The sequence below is a fragment of the Crotalus tigris genome, unplaced genomic scaffold (genome assembly GCF_016545835.1).
Source record: "Crotalus tigris isolate CLP2741 ecotype Arizona unplaced genomic scaffold, ASM1654583v1 scf7180000018184.2832721, whole genome shotgun sequence".
In the NCBI taxonomy this organism is placed as follows: domain Eukaryota; kingdom Metazoa; phylum Chordata; class Lepidosauria; order Squamata; family Viperidae; genus Crotalus; species Crotalus tigris.
In genome coordinates this window covers 2,346,947-2,371,907 of record NW_024096871.1, presented here as the reverse complement: position 1 = coordinate 2,371,907, position 24,961 = coordinate 2,346,947, and the positions used below count along the sequence as shown (strand labels likewise).

At 34.7% G+C, this 24,961-nt stretch overlaps 1 protein-coding gene across 1 annotated transcript in view; it reads right to left on the bottom strand.

Moving 5' to 3' along the window:
• KCNH8 (potassium voltage-gated channel subfamily H member 8) overlaps positions 1-24,961 on the bottom strand; it is a 198,674-nt gene that overhangs the window by 84,778 nt on the left and 88,935 nt on the right. The window contains exons 3-5 of the mRNA XM_039348858.1: positions 15,422-15,553; positions 8,489-8,616; positions 3,858-4,098 (exon numbers count right to left, since the gene is read on the bottom strand). Of these exons, the coding sequence (XP_039204792.1) occupies positions 3,858-4,098; positions 8,489-8,616; positions 15,422-15,553 (501 nt within the window). The remainder of the gene's footprint in view (positions 1-3,857; positions 4,099-8,488; positions 8,617-15,421; positions 15,554-24,961) is intronic.

Sequence of the window (24,961 nt, the reverse complement as noted above, 5' to 3'; positions counted from 1 at the left end):
GAAGGAAGGAAGGAAGGAAATTTAACAGTACTCAAATCACTTTGCAGAAAATTATTATACCTTCACTGGATTTGGCTAAAGTGATTGCATAGGTAGCTAAGCAGAAGAGAGATGGGCAGATTCAGCTTCTGTGCCCAGAGGTGTGCAAATATCATCCTTGAATGTGCACACACAGCATCTGATGCTAATATGGTTTTTGACAAGCATTTCAGGTTTTATAATTGCTTTTCCTCAGTCCTACTGCCTGATTTGCTTATAAATATACATAAGATTGAAGTTCCTTTTTGTGACCATCTATTATGTCAGCAGAGTATTGCCACTGAAGAGGCTTCTGATGCAAAGCACTCAAAGATTTAGAACATTTCTCTTGGGCTTATTATTCTTTACTGCCACCACTTATATCCCATCAGTAATAAAAAAAATGGTTATTTTTTTTCAACAAAAGCTTTCTCCTCTACGTTTTTTAACTATAGATGAATAGTCATCATTCTACAAATTCATATTTACAAATGATTAATTAAGCTTCTGAATACCTAAAAACTGACACATACATTTGATTGGTCTCATTGCCATCTGTAATGTTTGGATGGAGTAGAGCGGCATTCTTTTAGGCACTGTGAGATGGTGAGATTTTGATATATTTTCCAAAGATTTTCTTCAGTTTTAAGTTGATCTACATTTTCCAGACTACTTCAAAATAAAATCAGGACTATATTAAAACTTGCTCTAATAATCAGATTTGTATTTTGTTTATATGAAGTTATATTAATTCATTTCATTTGACTCCTCGGCTGAGCACTACCAATATTTATTTAAAAATCCTATAAGCAAAATAAATAAATAATTAAAAAAATTAAACACATAATCATTTTTAATCATGTTTCCCAAGACCAGCAAATTGAACAGTAGCCACTTAATATTTCCATAACATAATCTGTAAGCTTTTCATGATTTGCATACACTATTATGAATTAAAAATATACACCCTCCCTGATCTATACTGACAAAATTTTTGGTGTTATAGTGTCTTCCTATCTTTGTATTTGCATAAACACAAATTGAGCAGGGCCACATTTTATTCACAGTTTCTTTCAGAAAACATATGCTGGCGTTCTCAGTGATGCATACCAACATAATTCACAGTACAGTAAACAATTCCTACTATTTAGTAATCTTGGAGGTGAACCTGAACCATCCATGCCTAATGTAACAATTGGATCCTTCTGACAATTTCACTGATGCAGAATAACTACTGAAGCCTTTTTAATGTGCTTTATCACATTTTTGTGCTCCCTTATAAAAAGCACCTTGCAGTGTGTGTTGGCCACAGACCTATTCATCAACACCACATCAAACAAAGACTGATCTCTTGTACCTGGTTGATGAGATCCTGGCTATGCTGGCTGGCTGGCTATTCTTGCAGTTAGTCCTCCCATCTAACCCCCAAGTTCAACAATTATCTTTCCAAGAGTCTATGAGGTTGTAGTTCCTGCTGTTGAAAATTAGAAGAACAAATCTTGGCACTGAGCAGCTACCCTTGCAAAAATAGTTTTTCTCCTGTGATAGCTGGCAGGAGCAGCAACAAACAGGGCCAACGTTACCATCTCAGCACAAGCACATTGGAGTTCATTAGATTGTTAGTCATATCCTCTCTTTTCATTTGTTTGTTTACTTAAAACAAAACAGGCTAATTATATTATGTTTGCTTTAAACAATATGGTATACTTCCTACAAGAATATATCTTGTAGCTTCTTCTCTAATATATTTCTTAAGAAGCCACTACAGAATAGACTTTATTACATTCCTTTAGTCATGATAATGGACTGATTTAGGTGAATTAAAAACTCAAAATTCTATGTCTTCAGACCACTTAAAATGAATTTGAAAAACAGGTATATCCGGGCCCTAAAATTACCTCACCACACCACTGCCTGCTATCATACCCTTCTTCAACCTAGTGTTCTGCAGATGTGTTAGACTACAATTCCCATGCTGAGCTAGAGTTTATGAAAGTTGTGATTAACAATTTTGGATTTTGGAAGTTTTATTAGCTGAATTCACTCATTGCTGTAGTGTTTTGTTACAATCCTGCAGCAATGAAATACTTCCAGTGGTTCCATTTTCGGTAAAGTTCTGCAACACTCTTTGTCCAAATAGATAACAAAACCTTTTTTTATTACAATTTCATGCAAGCATCTACTGATAACTCATTAATAAGATAACTGACTTGTGAAAGTCCCCTATATTTGCCCAGTACATGATCCTGATGAGAAAACTATCCTGGTCCTGAAAAGTTTCCATCTCCAAGAAGGAACCTGTTCAATTTCTTCAGATTGAATTTACTAATAGCTCTGACTAGCAACAAACTCATTCAGTCTTTGTGTCAGAACATATTTATATGTATGAGATCTGCTCCCAAACTAGAAGATTGACTTTGTCTTCTAGAGCTATCCAACCATTGCTGAGCCAAAGCAACAGCAGTTCCATCAGGCATTATATTACTTCAGAGATGGCTGGAGATTGGTCATTGATAGGAAAATGGCCAAATTCTACATGTGAGATAAATGAAACCCTAATTGATCCCCCTATGCAGGAAGATAAGATGGAAGGATTCTGGATTGCTCTGTTCTAGATGCAGGTGAGAATAGTTACTTTACATGCTTCTTGATATTAAAAGAAACCAAAAGAAAAATAAACAATTTGATGAGTTTTGTCTGAGATGGTGTAGGGTATTGCTTGAGAAGGGTATTGGACTAGAGACCTTCAAGGTATCTTCCAACTCTGTCATTCTGTTAAACATTTCTTGATTTTTTTAAAATGATAACATGTTAAAAACCTTTTGCTCTATCCTATTTTAGGAACTTCTAAAACTGAAAATCTTTAAAATGTGATTGTCCATTTGTAAACTGAAGCTGCACAGCTGTCAACACTCTGTACTCTTTTTACAGCATCTGTAGCCCAAGTATAATTTAGCTAACATTCACCTAAATATTGTTAAATAGTCAATTGCATAACATCTATTACATCTCTTTTAGAATAGCAATAGCATGTACAACTCTCATGAATACTGCAAGCATCAAATGCTATTCTTGTGGCCACCAAGCAGTGCCCTATATGGACTCTGCTTCTCTTACTCTCACCCCATACTTCCATTAAATTGTACTTCTGAAGGTTCTCTTTTTGCTTGCCTGGGTTAGTTCACTTTTGCTCATCTCAAGAGTCCTTTCTGATAACTTTGCTCTAGACTACAGGAAAAGCATGACGTTATTTAAGCAAAAGACAAATACAAGATTCCAAAAGGATTTCACCAATCATATGATTTAAGAGTAAATATGGCTTAATACAAATAAATGTGAAATCATGGAGAGGCATGTGTGAAAATGAAAAATAAAGTTCTCTGAATTAATAGTGAGCCGGTTATCTTTATTTTCTAAAGCACAGGAATTAAAGTTAGAGTGATGCTTACTGAAGCCAAAATGGCATCTCTAGTGGTAAAAATGAAAACAGAAACTCAGAAATCCCATTGTATTTGATAGATTTTTCTTCTAACAATTAAGTTTCTTTAGGAGTAGAGAGAAATGTAGAAAATAGTAGAGAAAAATATTTGTCAATATACAATGCACATTAGATCTACATCTAATCTGGGCTGTTTTATTTTGTCTAATAGTATGGTAGGAACACTAGAAAATAGTCTTCACCCACAATAAAAATCCATTAAACTGAAGAGAACTTATGCTTAAATGCAGACAGAAAACAGATACGTGACTTTTATCACTTTACATAATTTTGTTAAGAGAATCTACAGTAATTTGCAAAACTAGCAATGGTAATGTCAGAAATAATTGAAATATCTTACCTATGATAAAAAGTATCTCCACTGCAATGTCACTGACTGTTGTGCTTCGAGTTGTAGATAGATCATCATTGCCAATAAAACAAACATTGTAAGGTACAGTTACAGCAACATAAAACGTTGCTAGTAATATAAGCCAGTCCCAGCCAGCTTTAAAAGTGCTAAAATGCAAAAGTATGAATTTGGACTTTTTTGCATCTGAAACTTTATATTCCGGAAATGCTGGTTTATCTACAAAAACATTCTGGAAAAAGAAAGAGAGAAAAAGATAATTCAGAGCAATCTGAGGTACTTTGGCTGACTAATTTATAAGAATCATTTTAGCAACCTTAAGTTGTTTTGAAAGCTTTTGCATCCCTTGTCTACATTTTGGATGCTTTTGTTCTGATATTCATTCAATCCTTCTTTCATGGTTTCTTTTGCAAGTAACATAATTTCTGAGATGAATTTGTGTAGCTTTCCCCTTAATAAAATTAAACATTTCACTGGGTTTAGAATTGAACAAGAAATAATTTTCATAGTTAAAATACAATTGTATATCACAATAAAATCTGCAACTTTATAAAATAAAAACATAGTGAAATGGGGGGGGATAAATTTTAGTAGGAAAGGTAAGTTGTTTATATTTGCATGGTTCCTGAAACCTGTATTTCATTCGGAAGACATTTATTTCCATTCAATAAAGTTGGGGGAGGATAAGAGTGTTTCCATGCTTGAAATCTGCATTTCTTAGAGGCTTATTAAAATGTTGTAATTGGCAAAACACTAGCAGGTTACTGTATGTGTTACATTTGGAGCCCTCTCTCAACACATCTTTAATGAGATAATAGATACAACCTCTTTGCTCTTTGCCTTCCATCTTATTACTCTAAATTCCTCTTTTCATTCTTTCAGCTTCAATTTCTTCTTTACTCATAATTTCCCCTGGGCAAGAGTCATGGAAGCCATATGCTAACCTGCCCCCCTCTCTCCCCAATCCCCCAACTTTGGAACACTTTTGTATCAACCTTGTAATTCTGCTAATTCTGCTTGCAAAGAAGGACATTTTCTAGCATTCATTCATTGTCTGATGGCTTCCTAGAATTATAATCTATGTGATGTATTAATATATTGTACCAAAATTTGTATTCACAAGGGGAGCAAAGAAAATACAAAAAAAGCAATTATTATCATACAATGACAGAGAAATTCAAAAGAACAATTGTTACAGTGAAAGTCCTAAATAGAATGATATATTGATATTTCAAGTCTGGATACATCCATTGTAAAAATCTATTGCAAACAGTCTTTTTAAACCAAACAGTCATTTCATGTTATACCCAGATGTATACAATGGAGCTCTTGAAACCAGAATTCATTGATATCATTCATTCTTCTTTTAGAATGACTAAATTGTCTTTGTTTTTAGAAGTAGCATTTTAGAACTCTGATAGAGTACCATATGTATTAGGTTTAAATATAATTTCACTAGGATAACACTTTTAATCTCATTAAACTCCACTGCAAAATTTAAATACTTATGTTTTATTTCTCATATGATTATTTTAATTAATGTCTGATTTTTATTACTTAATATATTCATATTACATAATTAAATTACAATTCAGAAATCAGTAAAGCATTATTGAAAACTCACTCCTAATATATTATACACAATTCTTGAGGGTGGGGAGAAATAGTTCCTATTAGGATAAAATTAAGCCTAACAACTATTATCTTATGCATCTTACTCAGTGGGATCTTCTATTACTTATTACTTTTCTTTACAAGTAATAAATAACCACTCCATGTGGATTAAACCAGGATGTAGTCTAGTCTATTTTTAAAAATCTTTATATTAAGACAATAATTAATATCTTGAGCTCCGTCAGTTTTCACCTAGATGAATTGGTAAATACTAAAATTGGCAAATAAAAAAAATCTCAGCTTGCTATTATGTAAAGAAAATATTCAAATAAACAATGTTTGTTTTTATTTCAGTAGAATTGAAAATAGTTCTGAAGACTTTTGTCTCCAATTATAACCAAAGAACTATCAGCTACCAAAATGTATAGAGAATCTATTCCTTGGAAAGTAAAATAATTTAACTGAAAATAAATAAGAATTACATAGAGTACTCTATAGAGAATTCTGTAGAGAATTCTATAGACTGTAGAAGTTGTTTTCAGGCATTATTCATGGAGGTAACTGAAAATAGCCATTAAGAAGTGGGAATGCAACAGCAAAGTAATTTATTTACCAGAAGATACAGTTAAATATGCACCCAATTCCGCAAATATAGGAGTTCCCTTCTAAAAGGTCTCAGGGCTAAATAGCTCATGCTGAGCTAAGCTCAAACAAAGAGTGTACTTTTAGCTGTAATTGTCAGCTATAGTAACTTAGAGATGAGGGTCATGGACATTTTAGAGCTGAGACTATTATAGTAAATACATGCAAATCAGTTTCTGTATTCTATTTACCTACACATCTATTTTAGTTCTGCAGGGAAATTGTATGTGTCTAGGTTTTATTTACAAGTGATTTGACCTTTCAGTTGAGGCAAGACTGCAAGTAATAAACAGCTATAAAAACCTCTTATTTTATCCTTGGAAGAGCATTGTATAAGTGTAACTGTACTGAAAATAATATTTTAATACTATTGCTTTCGTTCATTCAAATATTCATAAATCTTTGTCAAACCAGAATTTAATAATTTGTATTACCTACAAACAACATGCGGAAAAACTATAAAACTTACAGCAGCCACATTGCCAAAAAAGTTCAAATATCTTATTAATAAATGAAAATATGCCTGACAAACTTTACAGAATGATGTGATCAAAGAGTTATGAATATACGAAGGACAGTGCAAGAGGCCAAGACATTTCCACCTCCCATCTCACTGAGGTAGAGATTTGGGCTGATGAGCATTATGATGTTTGCTCATCAAAGTCATTGTTCCTTTCTATTTACATTAATTGAAATACTGCATTGGTTTGGGCATGGCATTTTATAAGGAACACTAGCAGACTAGAAAGTTTCCAGAGGATTCCAACCAAGCTGATAACTGGCATGAAAAAAAAAAGAATTTTTTTTATGAGGAACTTATAATGGAATTGTTAGGTATATTTAGCCTGAAGAAAAGAATATTGCAGAACCATGATAGCTGTCTTCAAGGATCTGGAGGAATGTCATGCAAAAGTTGGGCTAGACTTATTCACTGTGGTTCTGAAAGTCAAACAAGAAATTGTGGACTTAAATGATGAGGAAGCAGATTTCAGCTGAATATCATAAAATATATATTAATAGTGGGAGCTGTTCAATATGGAGCAGAGTGCCTTGGGAGGTGGTAGACTCTTCTTCACTTTAATCATTTAAGCAGAAACTGATTGGCTACCCATATTAGTATATATTTGCACAGAATAAGGGACTGGACTAGAAGATTTCCTAAATTTACAACTATTTCCCAAATACTATGATTCTGTGAACTTTTAACTAAACTTATATTTTTACCTAAACTTTATTTTTGTTGATGTTCTCTATTAAGTTAATTCCAATATTTTCTAATAGAGAAACATTTTTGCCCCTTTTGCCTAAACATATTTTTGTTGATGTTCTCTGTCAAGTTAATCCCAATATTTTCTAATAGAGAGACCTTAGGTAACAAACTGGTAAAATTTAGAAAATAGGTCAACAACTAGTTAATAAAGGTTTTCCTGTCCCTTTAAAAGTAATATAATAATAATACAATCTGATTGCAGTGATGAGAATTCATCATACAATTGCTGTTTTTGCTTCCAAGTGATACAATAAATACTTGGTACTTCTTATGCTTTCAGTCATGCTATGAACATGTTAAGTTTGTTCACTAGCACAGTGAGATCAAAGTTCTATAATAAATTGGAACAGATTGAAGTAAAACATGTCATTAATCCTAAGGTATTTTCTTTAAATAAATAAATAAATAAATAAATAAATAAATAGTTTGTTCATGCAGTTTTCCTGCTGGGTTCATGATGAAAATAGCACTTCCAACTATTATTAGCTTGGGTTGGGGGGGGGGAACTTTCACTAGGGTTTTGTTTCTAAGAAGTGTTTGTGTGGCAGGAAATCTGAATCATGGGAAAGGAAAGAATTAAAGTTCTTTTTGCCAACACTTTCTATGAAGTTTTATAAAAAGGCAAACATGACTTAGCATAATGTTTGGGTTGAACCTTAGACATTTATGCTAAATTATATGGACATCATCAGTGCTTTTTTCTAAAAAAAAAAAAAAAAAAGGTGCCAGAACTCACACACGTCATACAACCCGCCTTGCCTACCCTACAAGGTTCCATCCAAAAAAGGTGCCGGAACTCCATTCTGGGTGTTCTATGAGAAAAAAAAGCCCTGGACATCATTATCAAATATAAGGATCTTTGTCTCTGTCCATTGCATTTTCTCTTTGAAATTGTATGGTTTAATTCACTTACAAGAAACATTGTATTGGACAAGGTTTTATTTTCTATATTTATACTTTAGTACATATCTTCAAAATAGGAAGGGGCAATTATAAGCAATTTGTTTCCCCCCTTTAATCTAAATCTTCTGAGCAGCACAAAATACCCCCACCTTAGATAGAATAGCATGAAAATAGTTTGATTATCTATACCTACATTATTAATTTTTAATTTGTTCTTTTCTCTTCTTTGTAGGTGTCCGGAGATGTGATAAAGGACAGTTCTACTCCGTCTGCGGGCTGAATCAAAATGTGTTCCTGCTCTTCCTCTTCCTCTGACTTTTTCTGAAGAATACAGATGACACATTATATTTGTTTAAATGCAGCCTCTGGAAAGTGAACTAATAGTCCAGGATTGCATACCCTGATTGTTTCAGATAGCTTTTCTTTCATTTTTTTTCTGCTTTTTTTTAACCTTTTACAAAATTAATCCCATCAACCAGGGATATCTCTAAAAATTGATTGCTTTTGCTGCTTGCCAACAAACTCTTTTCTGTTTTGGAAATTCTTCTTGGTTTTTTCCCTATTCCCTCTCCCTCCCTCCCTCCTTCCCTCCCTCCCCCCTCTCTTTCCCTCTCCATCTTCCTTCCTTCCTTCCTTCCTTCTTTCCTTCCTTTCTTCTTTTCTTCCTTCCTTCCTTCCTTTCTTCCTTCCTTCCTTCCTTCCTTCCTTCCTTCCTTCCTTCCTTCCTTCCTTCCTTCCTTCCTTCCTTCTTTCCTTCCTATCTATCTATCATCACAGTAAAACATTGGGAACCTATGGAACTATTCTTGTTATTGAAGATTTGGAACATATAGAACCATTCAAGATATTGGGGAAGCATGTCATTTTTCCACAATTTGCATAGTGCAAACCTTTTCATGGAAGAGAAAGTGAATCTTTTCGGTTGAGAGGACAAATTTACAATTTTGATAGCATGCACTAGAGGATAATAATCAACTAGTTATTGAGCATGTAGAGGATCTTGATTATTCATAAAGAAGTCACACTGAGCATGGTCACTAACAGGTGTATCATTTTCCATTACAGAATAGAATTTTTCTTTTCCAGAATTCTGCCTAACTGCAAATTATCAATATGCACAAAGCTCTGAAAAAGACTTTAACATGTGATAACACTTTAAGAAAATTCTTAGATACTCACCATTGTAAAACAAATGTAGAAATCTGAAGGATTTTCTTTACTTCCTCATCATTGCATATCACATTATATTTTTAAATTTCCTTCTTTTATCTGTACCTTTTGTTCCATTCATTCTTAATATAATACTCTTTATTTAATCATATCTGCCTTAAAGTTATTTATCCTTATACAACATTTTTCCATATAAATAATGGCCTCTTAGAACATTCTTTTTTTCTGATTTGTGCATTCTCAAATTGTTTAAACAGCAGTGACAGGGGAATCATACCAAGGCTATTAGTTTGGTGCTAAAATGAATTTGAAGTAAGTATAGCATGATATTGGAAACATAAATTAAGAATGTCCTTTAAAGATATAATCATTTTCCTGCTTCCAAAGAAGTTTGCCAGCAACAAAATAATAAGGCTGCAGGAGGGGGTTCAAAAGAATCAAGATGGCAGCTGTGATTGTGCAATTAAAGCTGTAATATTTTTAACCTTGTCTGGAGCTTCAATTATGCCTTTGTCAACACCCACAGTTAGTATTATGGTATTAAGGCCAATCATGGAATTAATATAGTCTAGGAACTTAGATTAAAGACTTATAGAAAAATCTGAGTTTTTCTTCTTTGTTGAATCGAATGCCTTTTAAGAATAAGTTTGAATTTTAAAGAGCATAAATCCATAGTTCATATTTCATGGTTTATATTTTATGCTTCATATTACTAGTTTATATTACAGAGTGTCCAGATACTCTTATAACTGTTATTAACTGTTTATATGTTTGCGATGGCTCACAATTAGAAGAGAATGTTGAGGACAGATATATCAGAAGAAAGTCTAGTACTGCTAAAAATTAGGCCAATACTGCTATCTCAAGGGAGGAAAAAATAAGAATAAGAAAGCAGGTCTACTGTTTCTTCTAAAAAGCCAGCAAAGAAAAGTATAGGCACCTTTCTTTTGGGAAGCAATTCCAAGTCTTTTATAATACTCTACAATCTGTATCTGAAAAAGTATAAGTCATACATAATTGTGCTTCCATTACCAATGCAAATTGAGCAATGTTCAGATTGTGCAAATTTTAAACTTACTTTTCAGTTCTGGTCCAAGGCTCTGATTCCTAGTGTCCAGAATTATCTGGGATTTAATTATGACAATTAATTTAATCTCAGAGCTGATTACGATATGAATTTTGGATTTAGTTCTATTTTCCACATGTAAGCTCCTTCATGAAACCAGAGGACTTCTTTACAGATAGTCTACATTTAGCAACCACATTAGGGGGTGGCAACTCAATTGCTAAGTGGAAAACCACACGAGAGCATCTGTACTATTGATTTGACTTCAACTTTCTTTCCACTTCGTCAAACTTTGAATTGCTTACCCCAGCACTATATAATTAGCAAAAAGGAAATTAATTATTATATTTACATTCATTGAAGAGGAAGGGATTAAAAGAGAATAAGAAAGCACACAATGGACAATACAAATTGAAAGGAATACGCTAATGCAAATGATTCCCTCTCAGCTCCCACCCCCAAATGCATTAGGCAAATAGCTAGTGCGACCACATCCAATGTATATTGAATGTATTTTCCATTTCTATTCTTGTATAACCTCTCCGTCTTCTATCTCTCTGCTCTTTGAGAGCGGAAAAAAAAGAAAGAAAATAGGTTGGACGCAGGAGAATGTGTAGTAACTGGCTGTAATGGCGAACATGTGATTGAGAGACAATGTGAAGGTCATAAATGCACAATTTGGCTGCATAGTTATTTTTCAGGACCATTGTAAACTTTGAACAGTCACTACATAAAGCAGTCAATAAGCAAGGTCTACCTCTATTACTAGGGAAACAGAGTGCCTTCTTCAGAGTAAATGCTGTAAAGACAGAGGACAGAGGCAGATTCATGCTAACAGGAATTCACACACTGCATTCTTTCTGGAATTTAGTGCCTGATGGTAAAGTAGCATGGTAATTACCTTCTACTCATTATCACCAGTACTCATAGAGACAGCTTTGCCTCTTTTTCTACATAGGATATTTTATTTTTTGGGGTGGGGAAAATTTTGGATTTAGTTCTATTTTCAAAAGAAAATCAAAAGCAAAAACACAATTTGACATTCTTCCTTTTTCTTCCCACCTCCTTCACTCAAGATCAAGGAAGCAACTGTAAGAACATTTGTGTAGCAACAAAACACAAAAGAACAATTGGGTATGTGGTATGTGGTTGAACCCATCTCTTTTATCTCATTATCCCATATTATTTTATCTCAGTTGCTATATTTATTATTTATTTTCTTCATGTGATATTTTTAACTTCCTTATGTTTGAGATAGGCAGCCATATAAATTGAAACTGAAAATTAATTTCCATCAATGAGTTATTTTTTGAAAGAATATTTATAAAATTTCTATGCCACCCTCTCAGAGAACTAAGTACTGGCGAAGATGAAGCTTGGAACTCCAAGAAGAGCCTTTGTCAATGTATACTTAAGGAAACATATAAGGAAATAGTTATGATTTCTAAATCTAAAAACTGTTTTCATTGGCACAACATTTATTTTAAGGACGGTGGGAAACAAACAATGTAAGTTCTGAAGGTAATCCTATCATTAAAGCAGTTATTGCTAATTGGGTGCCAAATCCAGAAAAAGAAATTTAGTCATATATCATGAATTTCACCAGTTCTGAGACAAAGTCTTTAATTTCATTTCTTCCACTAGGCAGTCAAAGATTCTCCTTTCTATGTCATGCTGCTGAAATATATTCCTTGATATAAAGTTAGTTCAGCATCAGAATCTAGTTCTCTGTTTATTACCTGACCTTTCTTATTTGGGAAACCATTTATCTCCTGCAGTGAAACTTTAGTCCCTGGAAGATGATAGGGCAATATGTTTATACATAATTCAGGAGCAAAGCTTGTTATTTGTTCATAGCTTTTCTAAAAAAATCTCACATTGTAAAATAGTGCTTGCTGCATCTCAAAGCGTTGAAGCAATGTGGCTGAGTTTATGGAAATGAAATTGTTGCAGGGAGAAATCTTACATAAGACTATAAAAAGAAATAATGCATCCCCATCAGAGTGGTGCAGCATGAATGGCTAGACATGTCTCCTCAATAACTTTATTATTAATAATCCAATAAATCTTTTACTGCAAAATGCCATTATGGTCACAATCAAAAAAATTTTTAAAGTAAATATAGCTTTTGAGACTTCAGTTTTTCTATTTCTTATCAAGGATCAGACTTCAAAAGCAGATGGAGTTAGTAATCTAATGTGAAGAAAATTCAAAGTATAAGGGGTGAAATTAGTTAAATAAATGTATGCCTCAAGTTTAATGCACACCAAAAAACACAAGTTTGACTCTGGTCTGACCACCCTGAGAGATTCATCCAGAGATGAAGCAAAAGCAATGTTGGCAACCATACATTTAAAAAGTGTGCTGAAAATTGACTTCTGTTTTTATTTTTTACATCTATTTTAAATGTTTTATTTTTAAACTGATAAGAGCCAGGTTGCAGGAAAATGCAAATACATGCCATGTCTGTCTCTCTTTTACCAGATGATAGATTTACAACCTGACACCCAGAATGGTTCTCCCCCTCCTCCCAATATTCTTTTCAATTTATAGTTTTGTTAAATACGAAGTTTTATTTATCACCTAAATGATGAAGAAAATGTTTTTTCTTTAGCCATATTTTAGTTTCTGTAGGAACAATTATATGATTGCTATGGTATTCCCAACAATGTAACACCATTAACATGCCATACCATTACTATAGTCTCTCTTTTTTAAAAAATGCCATTGAAAATTGAGTACAGGATAGCAAATAGAATAACATGTTTGCAAAACAGCACTGCTCAGCCATAGAGCTTCCTTTGCAAAGAAATAGTTGAAGAAATTTTCCATCAAGTTTGGTTTATATTTAATTTTGCCCTCAGAAAGGAACTTTACCCAGAACATAATATTATGTGCTGTTTAGATTTGAGACATTTTTAAAGCTGCCATCCTGAATTAAAAATCTAATTAGTAACTTCACGATTTTCAGTAATTAGATTACACTTTTTGCTACAGTTTTACTACAGTAAAAGTTTGTAACATCCCCCACTCCCTTTTAAAGAGCTTTCTGAGGAAAGAAATAGAAAAATGGCTATTTTCAGAAGCCTGATCTTGCAACAGTCTTCCTCCCCAAGTGAGGCTGTCCCCTTCTCTTTTAACTTTCTGGAAGTCCCTCAAGACCCAGTTGTATCATCAGATCTGGGGATTCCAGAAGACTGATGAAATTACCAAAGGTGGGCTAAAAAGCAATGGAAACAGAACCCTTCCCTTCCCTTCCCAGGAGGGTAGTAAGTGACGGTTGCTGGGTAGGGACATGAACAAGGGTTTGAGAGACTGACTGGAAAACTGTCATTGAATGTTGAAAATAAAAATCATTGACCACAGCAGCAGCATAGCAGCAGCCAGCATCATGAATTTCCCAAATTTCATTCCCTCAGAAGTCATGGGTTCAGGATTTTGGATACATTTTATAATTTAGGCCACATGAGGTACCTTGGTTAAAAAATTGTTATACCATTTTACCTTGTTAAAGGTCATGATAATGAGAGTTTTAGTACTGTATAGATGGAATTAATTTAATTAATTAACCCCAAGAGAGTTAGCTATTAGTAGTATCCATCAGATACTGTGTAATGTCTGTTCATAGCCAGACAGAAATTCAAGAGATGGTTTTGACTAACAGAAATTCCTGCACATTCCTCGGTTATCTGGGAAGAGAGCAATCTGCTAGCTAGCCCACAAGAAAGAAGTTTTCATTAATAAGTAACTGATGTAAAGTCTTTTTGTGACCTTAGGCAATTGGACTTCCTTTGTTTTGCTTAAAACCTCTTTTTTTCTCATCCAAGAAGCTTCTTCAGTTCTGACTGAATGGGGGAGAATGGAAGAATTAATGCCTTGCAGTCATCTGATTGTTAGTACTCTTTCTGAGAGTTGTTGAGGCCACTTGGAGGTTGCTACCTGGATTGCCCGAACAGTGCAAATAGGTGTGGTAGCTGATTTGAAAGAGGGGTCAAAGAGGCCATCTTCATATAAATCTTTTCATTCTCCATCATTCAGTCAGAACTGTAGAAGCTTCTTGGATGAGAAATGAAATTCATAAAATTCATAAATGAAATTTATAAAATTAATAGCTGAACAAGAGCATCTACTTCTATTATATTAAGTATGCAATAAGAAGTACTGTATTAGCTTGATTTATCATCCTCTCTGAGTTTCAGACAGAAAGTTGTAATTGGGAATAGGACAATACTATGCCGCTGATAGTATCTCTTTCCTGTCTTAGCAGTGATAAAGTACATGAGGCAAACAAACAGAAAATTTCATGAAAGTAATATCAGAAGCCAATTCCTCAGTGCCGATTGTCTTGTTTTGGTCACATTCATGATCATAGCTGAATTACTCAAATTACTAATTTAAACCGATTAAGAAATAGCTCATATTGTTACACAGTTGGAAAGCACCTTAGTGTAGAGTTTAATGTATTAGAAATGCAGTTACCCAGTTTCCTCCTCCATCTGATCCCATAATTCCTTAATAATGGACTGTGAGCAATGCTGTTTCTTTGACTTGCCTACTCGACATTTATACAAAGAGAATAAAGGTAGCAAGATTACTTCTTCTAGTATTCCTCAATACTATATATTACTTTTTTTTTAACATTGATTCAGTTTAATTTACTTATGGTAAAACAGGAAAGTGTGTATTCTCTATCTCAACAGTAATGTTTTCATTCAACCAAAATCTAAATGAAAGATCCTTGTGATTTTACAAATGATATGAATTCATAGTCCTTTTACATATAGCCATATGAGCACACAACCATACAACAACAACAACACACACACACACACACACATCATATATTGTCCACTGAAAAGTTTTGTTTTTAATTCTAAAAATCATACCTACCATCTTTTTTCTCTTCCAGAGAAATCTTTATTTTTGTATCTGTTATGTCTTTGAAAGAAGACAGAAACAGAACAACATCACCTTTCTCATTCTTAATTGGGACAACATCCAATAGGCACCAAAATGAAGACCCTGAAAGAAAAATAAATTCAATACATATATCACATAATGCTATATGTATGTGTGGTTAATTATAATTTTGAAAATCTCAACTAAAAAAAATCAATTTCCTTCATTTGTTGATGTGCAATAACACTGTCTTCTCTGAAAGTAAAGTATTCATTTAAATACAGTATACATCTACTGTGATAATTAATAATCTGACAAACATTCTTGTATTGTTTTATTTTAAACTTTACCTTTTAAAAAGACTATAAAGTGATTTTATATTTGAGGTATCTTATTCTAAAATGGTTGCTGGAATTCGGTATGTCTAGTTCAGTGGTTCTCAACCTTTTTAATGTCACGACCTCAACCGGTTGTAAGTCGATGACTTTCCCTGCCTGGGAGCACCATGCATGCGTGGTACCGCCCCCTGCGCCAGCTGAGGCGTAGCTGGCAAGGGGCAGCGACGGCACAGGGCGACCACCGTCTGGGCCCCCAGTGGCCCAGCCCAAGGGAGGTAAGACACCCGCCGGGCCCCACACGTGCCAGCAACCCTCCCTGCGCCCGCTGGCCTCCCACCTCCCACCCCTAGCCCTCTTTTACTTACATTTTTAGTAGTTGCTCAGCAGGGAGGGGTGGAAGCTTCCAGACAGCTCACCTTCGCTGCAGACAACTTGCAGCACTGTTTGCAGACTGGGGCTTTGGGCGGGCTCAGCAGGGCAGAGACAGCCTGGACAATTCCTATTGGCTTTTGAAAGCCAATAGAATTAGACTCTATTCAAGAGAGTCTATTCTATTAGCTTTCAAAAGCAAATAGAATAAAAGGGAGTAGCACAGCTAAGAAAAAGGGGAAAAAATGGTGGACTGCATTGTTTGGCGACCCCCGTGAAATGGTTGTTCGACCCCAAATGGGGTCGCAACCCACAGGTTGAGAACTGCTGGTCTAGTTTAATGAAGAGAAGGACTAGGGATGACAAGATAGCAGTGTTCCAATATCTCAGGGACTGCCACAAAGAAGAGGGAATCAAGCTATTCTCCAAAGCATCTGAAGGCAGGACAAGAAGCAACAGATGGAAACTAGAACTAAGGAGAAATTTACTGACAGTTAGAACAATTAATCAGTGGAACACCTTGCCTCCAGAAGTTGTTGATGTTCCATCATGGAAGTTTTAAAGAAATCATTTGTCTGAAATGGTATAGAGCTTCCTGTTTGAGCAGGGGTTGGACTAAAAGACCTCCAAGGTCCCTTCCAACTCTGTTATTCTGCTTTTTTCTCAGTATCGACTCATCTCTACTTGTAGCCTTTTATTCAAGTCTAGATATTTAATATATATCTCTACAGTTTTAAATACATTCAAATTAATAATGTTTTTTCTTAAAATAGAAGGCAAAATATAGGTCTTTGTAACTGATCTGTTAAATGCAGGGAAACTAAAAATAACTAAATACTTACATTCAACACAGGAATGTATCTAACTCCCTTTGGTATGCTGAAAATACTATTATAAATGACTTTTGTACTTTGTGTTAACTGTAGGACACCATGATAAGATTGGTTAAAAATATTTCTTTAAAATACTATTATTGCATTTGTTTAACTCTATTTTTATTTATGAGTAAACATGTATATAGAATGGGTTTTTATATATTCAATAATATCATTATTTAAGAAGATTAATATAAATAGATATTTACAGAAAGAGAAAGAAATGCATTTAACTATTTTCCTATTATCAAGTATTTAATGGGGTGAAATTTTATTTCCATATCAATAAACAAAATCCACAGAACATTGAAGAGACAAAAAGAGAAAGAAGAACAACTCACATAAAATGCATGTAAGCAGTGCTTTTTTTGTAAAAAAAAAAAAAAAAGTGCCAGAACCCACACACATCATAAAGCCCACCTTGCCTACCCTACAAGATTTACCTTTGTAGCTGAAAAAAAAAAACCCTTCAATTTTTAGTGTATCTAAAAGACTAGGTTTTGTTCAAGGTAAGTTAATACTATTAATGTTACCATGTACTGTGTGGCTTTAAATTACAAGTAGGCATTTTATTAATCTTTTGGGACATTTACCGTTGGCATACCCATTTAGTTTAATGAGTGGAAATGTCAGCTTTTCTATGTGGAATGAAATTGGCCCAATAAAACAAAATTTGGTTGCTTGTAAAAGATTGAATTATTTTTAAGAAGTTGTCAAACAAGGTGGAAAAATTTACATTTGGAGTTTAATATGGATATTGACTTGAAACAAATTAAAGTTGAAACTTTGTCACTGAACAGATTACTTTTAATTCACCTTTAAGTTAAATCCAATTTAATAAATAGATCTGATTAAACCTCATACTGTAGGTCTACCTTTACATCTGATTAATACATAATTACTATATATTATTATTAATAATAAAACCTCCAAATCACAAGACATTGGCTTTATTGTTATTCTTCCTCTCTGCAATTTGAATATAAAGTATAAAAGACTAAAAAGAGATTTTCATAGACATTCCAGCCTTTGAACTACCCAAGGAACTGAAACAGCAAAGTTTTGCTGTTGGGCAAGTTTCCGTGTCAGCCACCTTTATTTCCTCTCACTTTGCCTTTTTTTAACCTCACACCCCACCTTCTGTAAGGGAAGGCAAAAGGCTCACTCACCCTCTGGTGAAAGATGGCCTCCATATTTATGTGCCTCCCACATGACCATCGGCTTCCACACCACATGGTCCGACCCAACCTATCAAGCCACGCTCTGGCTGTGGTGCTCCAGCACCTCATGCAGACAGCACCGGAGGGGACCCATTCACACCATACCACCAGCAGGGCATTTTCAAAAGAAAATGAGGATAGGAAGGGCAACAATAGGAAAAGAACACAACTCTGGAAAATCTGTCAAAAAAAGGTGCCGGAACTCTGTTCTGATGTGTTCTATGACAAAAAAAGCCCTGCATGTAAGACTCTTTAGGAGGTTTGGCTAAGATTTTATATGCCATTATATACTGAGTGTACTAGATTCACTATCAGTACTAAGAAATATATTTATTACTATTGAGTGATGTCTTTACTAGGCTAAAAATCAAAACTAGTGCACATGGGTCAGCCATTTCAACCTTTGACTTTGGTATGCTCCACTGTTTAAAGCAGGGTTTCTCAACTTCAACAACTTTATGCCAGGCACAAGCAACTAAAGCAATTTTATTGACTTCTTTATTTACTTTATTAGTTTTATATTAGAAGAACTTCCCAGACTGCCTTCTTTCCCCTGGGAATAAACAAATAAGGTTTCATAGATCTTGGGATGGGAATTGGGTCAGCTTTATATCTCTTAAAGCTGTGCAAGATCTCAGGGCTAATTTCCTGCTTAATCTCTCCTTCTACCCTTATTAATAGCTTCTCAACACTTCCCAACACAATCCATGCTGGCTGGGGATTCTGAGAATTTAAGATTATATATCCTAAAGTTGCCAAAATTGAGAAACAGTCTTCTAAAGTTATTTAATATAACAGTGTCTTCTGCCATTCTAGCACACAAGCACATTATAGAAACATCTTGGAATCAAGTTATATAAAATTCTCTGTGTCTAAAATTTACTAGTACCGTATATTCCGGCGTATAAGACGACTGGGCATATAAGACGACCCCCAACTTTTGAGAAGGTTTTCAGGGTTTAGAAAGTCATCTTATACGCCGGAAAATACGGTACAATATTGAATTTCTGTGTATAGATGAGCACAATAGGAGCTCCATTCCTTTGCTGCTAGAAAGCGACTGTTGCCCACCACTGCTTCCCTAATGCTTCCTGAACTCAGCTGGTATTTTTTCCCCCATATATTTTATTGATTTTTTAAAACATAAATCACTTAATAGTTGGTAAACAGTGTGTTTGCTGGGTTTACATTTGTAAAGAAAAATCATTAACAATTGGTTTCTATAATCTATAATCCACATAGTACATTTAGTTGATTTCCCCCTTTCCCCAAAATGTCTTCTTTGCAAACCTTGAAATAATATAGTTCTTATTATTTTGATAAAATATATTTAATCTTTAAATATTCCATTTAATGTACCTAGTCAGCTAATCCTTTAGGTCTTATTCAAAACATTTTTTTCTTTTCTATACATTATAATTTCCCTAAATTCAGATACATTTAATTATCTAAAACATTTACTTCATCTAGGCCATTTCAGCAGTATTATATTACTTATATCAAGAAATAAAATAAAAGGGGGGGAAAGCATACAGTATTATTTAAGGAATTCATCTCTCTTAGAATGACATATGTATTCAGAATCTTTTCTGTTTCTTTAACCATATTCAAACAAAGGTTTCTTTTTAAAATATTCTCTCTGGTAGATACCATCATCTATTTTCTTAATTTTCACTTTGACCAGTATCTTTCTTAATCAATTGATTTGCTGAATCAAATTTTTTTCCCATATATTCATAACTGCTGCTATAGGTATAAGAAGTAACTCAAATGTTTCTTTTTTTTGTAGATGTAATGTCCTTAATTTATATAGCTTACTGTTTTCTACTATTTAATTGCTTTTCCTGAAAAAGAATAAAGTGATGGGTGATGTAGAAAAATGGGATTTTTGAATGCTTTGTCCTGCTGGCTGTGGAATTCTGGGAGTTGAAGTCCACATGCCTTAAAATTGTCAAGGTTGAGAAACACTGTTAGTGCTTATTTCTGTAAAAAAAATAGGGCTGGCCACTAGGGGGCAGATTGGTTTTAAATTCAGAGAACAGCTACCCGGCGTATAAGACAACCCCGGACTTTTGAAAAGATTTTCAGGGTTTAGAAAGTCGTCTTATATGCCGGAAAATACGGTAAGAGCTATTGGGTTTAGAGAAATATTCCTTTTCAATTGTCTATTCCTATTTTTTTCTACTTTAGAGATTCAAGATTTTTTCTACTTTAGAGATTCAAGATTTTTCCTAAGCAAATTTCTTCAGCATTCACATTAAATTTATTCCTCACAATGTTTCGATATGATGGCTAGAAAAGATTTACACAAAATCATGAAGACCAGGACTAATAATAGATATTATTTACACAAACTCCTTTTACATTTCATTGAATTTGTATGTGAATCTCTACTTTGAAAATAGCTATGCTTGCTATTTTATTTATTAGTGTTTTTTATCTGTACATCCATTGAAATTAGAAAATCTATGGATATATAGGTGTATGAGAGAATTGTTTCAAATATTTTGTCTCTCTTTAAAAAGTTCATAGTAAAAGATATCATCTTTCGCTACAATTGTGAGCAGAAAGGGCACTGCCACTGTCAACAAGCATTGTCTGGCATCTCCAGTTTAGATTTGCATTTAAGCAAAAATTGTCTTGCTTCTAGCTGTTTTCCCAAGAATGCATTTCTTTCCATGGCTCAACACAATCAAAAAGTAAAATACAATAAATAAGATGAAGTTAATACCATACAAAATCATAATATCATTGTATTAGAATTCAACCAGCATTGAACTGAATTCTTTTCAACTGAGAAACCACTAGATATGATTAGGTCATATATGGTCAGTCTGTATTTTTAAAATCTGTACCTGATAGCCTCTGCTACTGTTCTCTTTCCCATAACCCAATTGTGAAAAACTTTAATTTAAAATTTGGCACAATCTTTTCTCTTTGAACCAGTTATTTGGTTCAAATTTTGACACCTTCAAGTAAGGAAAAACCTATGTTTCAATCCTTTGGGAATCATTGCCAATCAGTAAAAAGAGTACTGGAGAACATCGATGCTGGTATCAAAGTAAACGGTGTTTGGGTCAACAACTTAAGATATGCTGACGATACAGTTCTGCTTGCCAGTAAGCAAGAAGACCTTCAGCTCCTCATCAACAGAGTCACAGAAATATCTGAAAAATTTGGCTTGAAGCTTAACACCTCAAAAACCAAGATCATGGTCGTCAGCAAACAACCAGTTAATTTACCACCAATAAATTCAGAAGGAATACCACTAGCAAAAGTTGAAAGGATCATATACCTCGGTTCTAATTTACATGAAAGCTGGGACATGACCACTGAAGTAAAGACAAGGATAGAGAAAGTTCAAACAGCATTCTTCAAAATTAAAAAGGTCTTCTGCAGTCATGACATAAGCCTAAGACTGAAAATCAGATATGTCAGATGCTATATTTTTTCTATCCTGCTCTATGGAGATGAATGCTTCTAGTCTATTATTATCGATCATCGCACAGTCAGCCAGATGTTCAGACTGGATTTGGCATTTTGTCTACCTATCGAGTCCTTACCCAGGACCTGGGATAGGCAGATGTGGATGTTTGATGGTATTACAGATATCGTCGCAGGATGGAAGCAGTTCCTAGTAAGGCCGCCTTTTGCAATTGACTAATAGCGAATTTGTCAATGCCAATGGTGTTCAAGTGGTGCTCCAGTTGTTTTGGGATTGCACCCAAGGAGCCTATGACTATTGGTACTACCCTTGCTTGCTTTTGCCACAGTCTTTCTATTTCTATTTGTAGGTCTTTGTATTTTGTTATCTTCTCCAGTTCTTTCTCTTCTATTCTGCTATCTCCAGGCACTGCCACGTCCACTATCCAGACTTTTTTGTCTTTCTTATCGACAATTGTTAAGTCTGGGGTGTTATGTTGCAGGTGCTTGTCTGTTTGAATTCTGAAGTCCCAGAGCAGTTTAATTTTATCATTTTCTATGACTTTCTCTATTTTATGATCCCACCAGTTTTTGCTTACAGGCAAATGATATTTTTTGCAGATCTTCCAATGCACCATTGTTGCTACTTTGTCATGCCGCTGCTTGTAATCAGTCTGTGCAATCTTCTTGCAACAGCTTACCAAGTGGTCCACTGTTTCTTCAGCTTCTTTGCATAGGCGGCACTTACTGTCTGTTGCTGTCTTCTCAATTTTGACTTTGTATGCATTTGTCCTTAAGGCTTGGTCTTGTGCAGCCAGAATTAGTCCCTCGGTCTCTTTCTTCAATTTTCCTGCTCTTAGCCATTGCCAGGTTTTATTATTATCTGCTTTCCCAGCTATTTTTTTCATGTATTGGCCATGTAGTGCTTTGTCTTCCCATGCCTCTATTCTGTTCTTCATTTGGTCTTTCTTGTAGGCCAGTTTGGTCTCTCCAGTAGTTAGTAAGCCTTCCTGATATACTAATTTCAGTGCATCTTCATCATTGTTCTTCAGATATTCTTCCAAAGCCATTTTTTCTTCTTCAACCATCTGATGTACTTGTAGCATTCCACGCCCACCTATTTGCCTTGGTAGATAAAGTCTATCAATGTCACTGCGTGGATGAAGGGCATGATTCATTGTCATTATTTTTCTGGTCTGCCTATCCATTGCTTTTAGTTCTGCTTGAGTCCAGTCCACTATTCCAGCTGTGTACCTAATGACTGGGATTGCCCAGGTGTTGATTGCCTTTATGGTATTTCCTCCATTGAGTTTGGATTTTAAGATCTTCTTCACTCTCTTGATGTATTCACCTCTAATCTTTTTCTTGACTTCAGTGTGCTTGATGTTGTCAGCTTGAAGGATACCCAAGTATTTGTAGTACTCTTCCTCATCCAGACTCTTAATGTTATTTTCGTGGGGCATCTTGATTCCTTCAGTTTTCATTATTTTTCCTTGTTTGATAGTAAGTGTGGCACATTTGTCCAAGCCAAACTCCATTACAATATCTTGGCTATATATACGGACAGTGTTGAGCAGCGATTCTATTTCAGATGATGTTTTTCCATACAGCTTCAGATCATCCATATAAAGGAGGTGGGATAGTCTGGCAGATGTTTTTGATGTTTGATAGCCATGTCCTGAGTTATTCAGTATTGTTGACAGAGGAAACAGTGCAATAACAAATAGTAATGGTGATAATGAATCTCCTTGAAATATTCCTCTCTTGATATTAACCTCTCCCAGCCTCTCACCATTGATCTGCAACTGTGTCTTCCATTGTGCCATCGATCTTTGCACAAATTTTCTGATGTTTCTACTGACTCCTGTTATTTCTAGGCACTTTATTATCCAATCATGTGGCAGAGAGTCAAATGCCTTTTTGTAGTCAATCCATGCCACATTCAGGTTGGTCTTCCTTCTCTTGCAGTTTTCCAAGATCATTTTGTCTATTAGGAGTTGATCTTTTGTTCCTCTGCTATTGGGGCGGTTTCCTTTCTGCTCAGGTGGAAAGAGATTGTTTTCAACTAGATGCTGTTGCACTGCATCAGCTACTACACCAGTTAGTAATTTGAAAGTTGTTGGTAAGCAGGTAATTGGCCTGTAGTTACCTGGTGTTGCCCCTTTTGCTGGATTTTTCATTATTAGGTAGGTTTTCCCAGTTGTTAGCCACTTTTCAATTTCTCCTCCTTGTAGTATATTGTTGAACTGCTTGGCAATGAGTGGGTGTATAACAGTTAGATGTTTCAACCAAAACCCATGCAGTTCATCTTCACCTGGTGCTGACCAATTTTTGATTTTCTTTGCTCTTTTTTCTACCATTTTTGTTGTTATTACTAGTTCTTTCATTTCAACTTCTGTTTTATTTGCATCCACCTCTTTTAACCAAGCCGCATCCTTGTTGTATTTCTTTGGGTTATCCCATATCTGCTTCCAGAACTGCACTGTTTCTTCCTTGTCAGGTACTGACTGATTCCTTGCAGTTTCTCCATTGATGGATTGGTAGAAACGTTTCTGATTGGATTGAAATTGGAGGTTCTGCCTATAGTTTGCAATTCGAGCTTCATATCTACTGATTTTCCTGGCTATAGCTGTTATTTGTTGCTTTATTATTTCCAGTGCTTCCTTGATCTTCCTTGTTTCTAAGTGGTATTTCTTGATTAGGTATTCTTTGGTCTTCTTGTTCTTCAGCTTCTTTTCTTTCATCTGTTCTAGCTTGCTTGCATGTGATCTTAACTTGCTGATCTTATTTTCTAGTCTAACCTTCCATTTTTCTGGTGCACTGTTTGTTTGTTTTTCTTCTTTGTTGATTTTGCATCCCAGGTATTCTGTTATAACTGCAGCTGTGCTGTACATTAGTTGGTTTGTTTCTTGCAATGAATTGGTGCTTATACTTGATATTGCAATATTTGCATCTTTTAATGCTTGTGCTAGCTGTTTCTTTGGAACAAGCTTCAATGCAGGTAGCCTTATTCTGTTGTTTTTGTGCTGTTCTAGATGCTCAGTTATTCTTTGTTTCAATTCTTTTATTTCTTTAGTTAGAGGGTTTTGTTCTTCCTGAGGTAGAGGTGCCTGGTTTCCAAATGAGAACAGTTGTATATCTCTGCTAGATTCCTTCACTGCCAACTCCCCCTGGTTTGCCTCTACATTCTGAATTACTTCTGGTAAGGCTTTGATTTCTTTGCCCTGGGTAAACCTTTGCAGTTCGTCCAATTCTGTTTCTGTGAATATTTTATTTCGTGTTATAAATCGGCGTTGATCTGCTAGT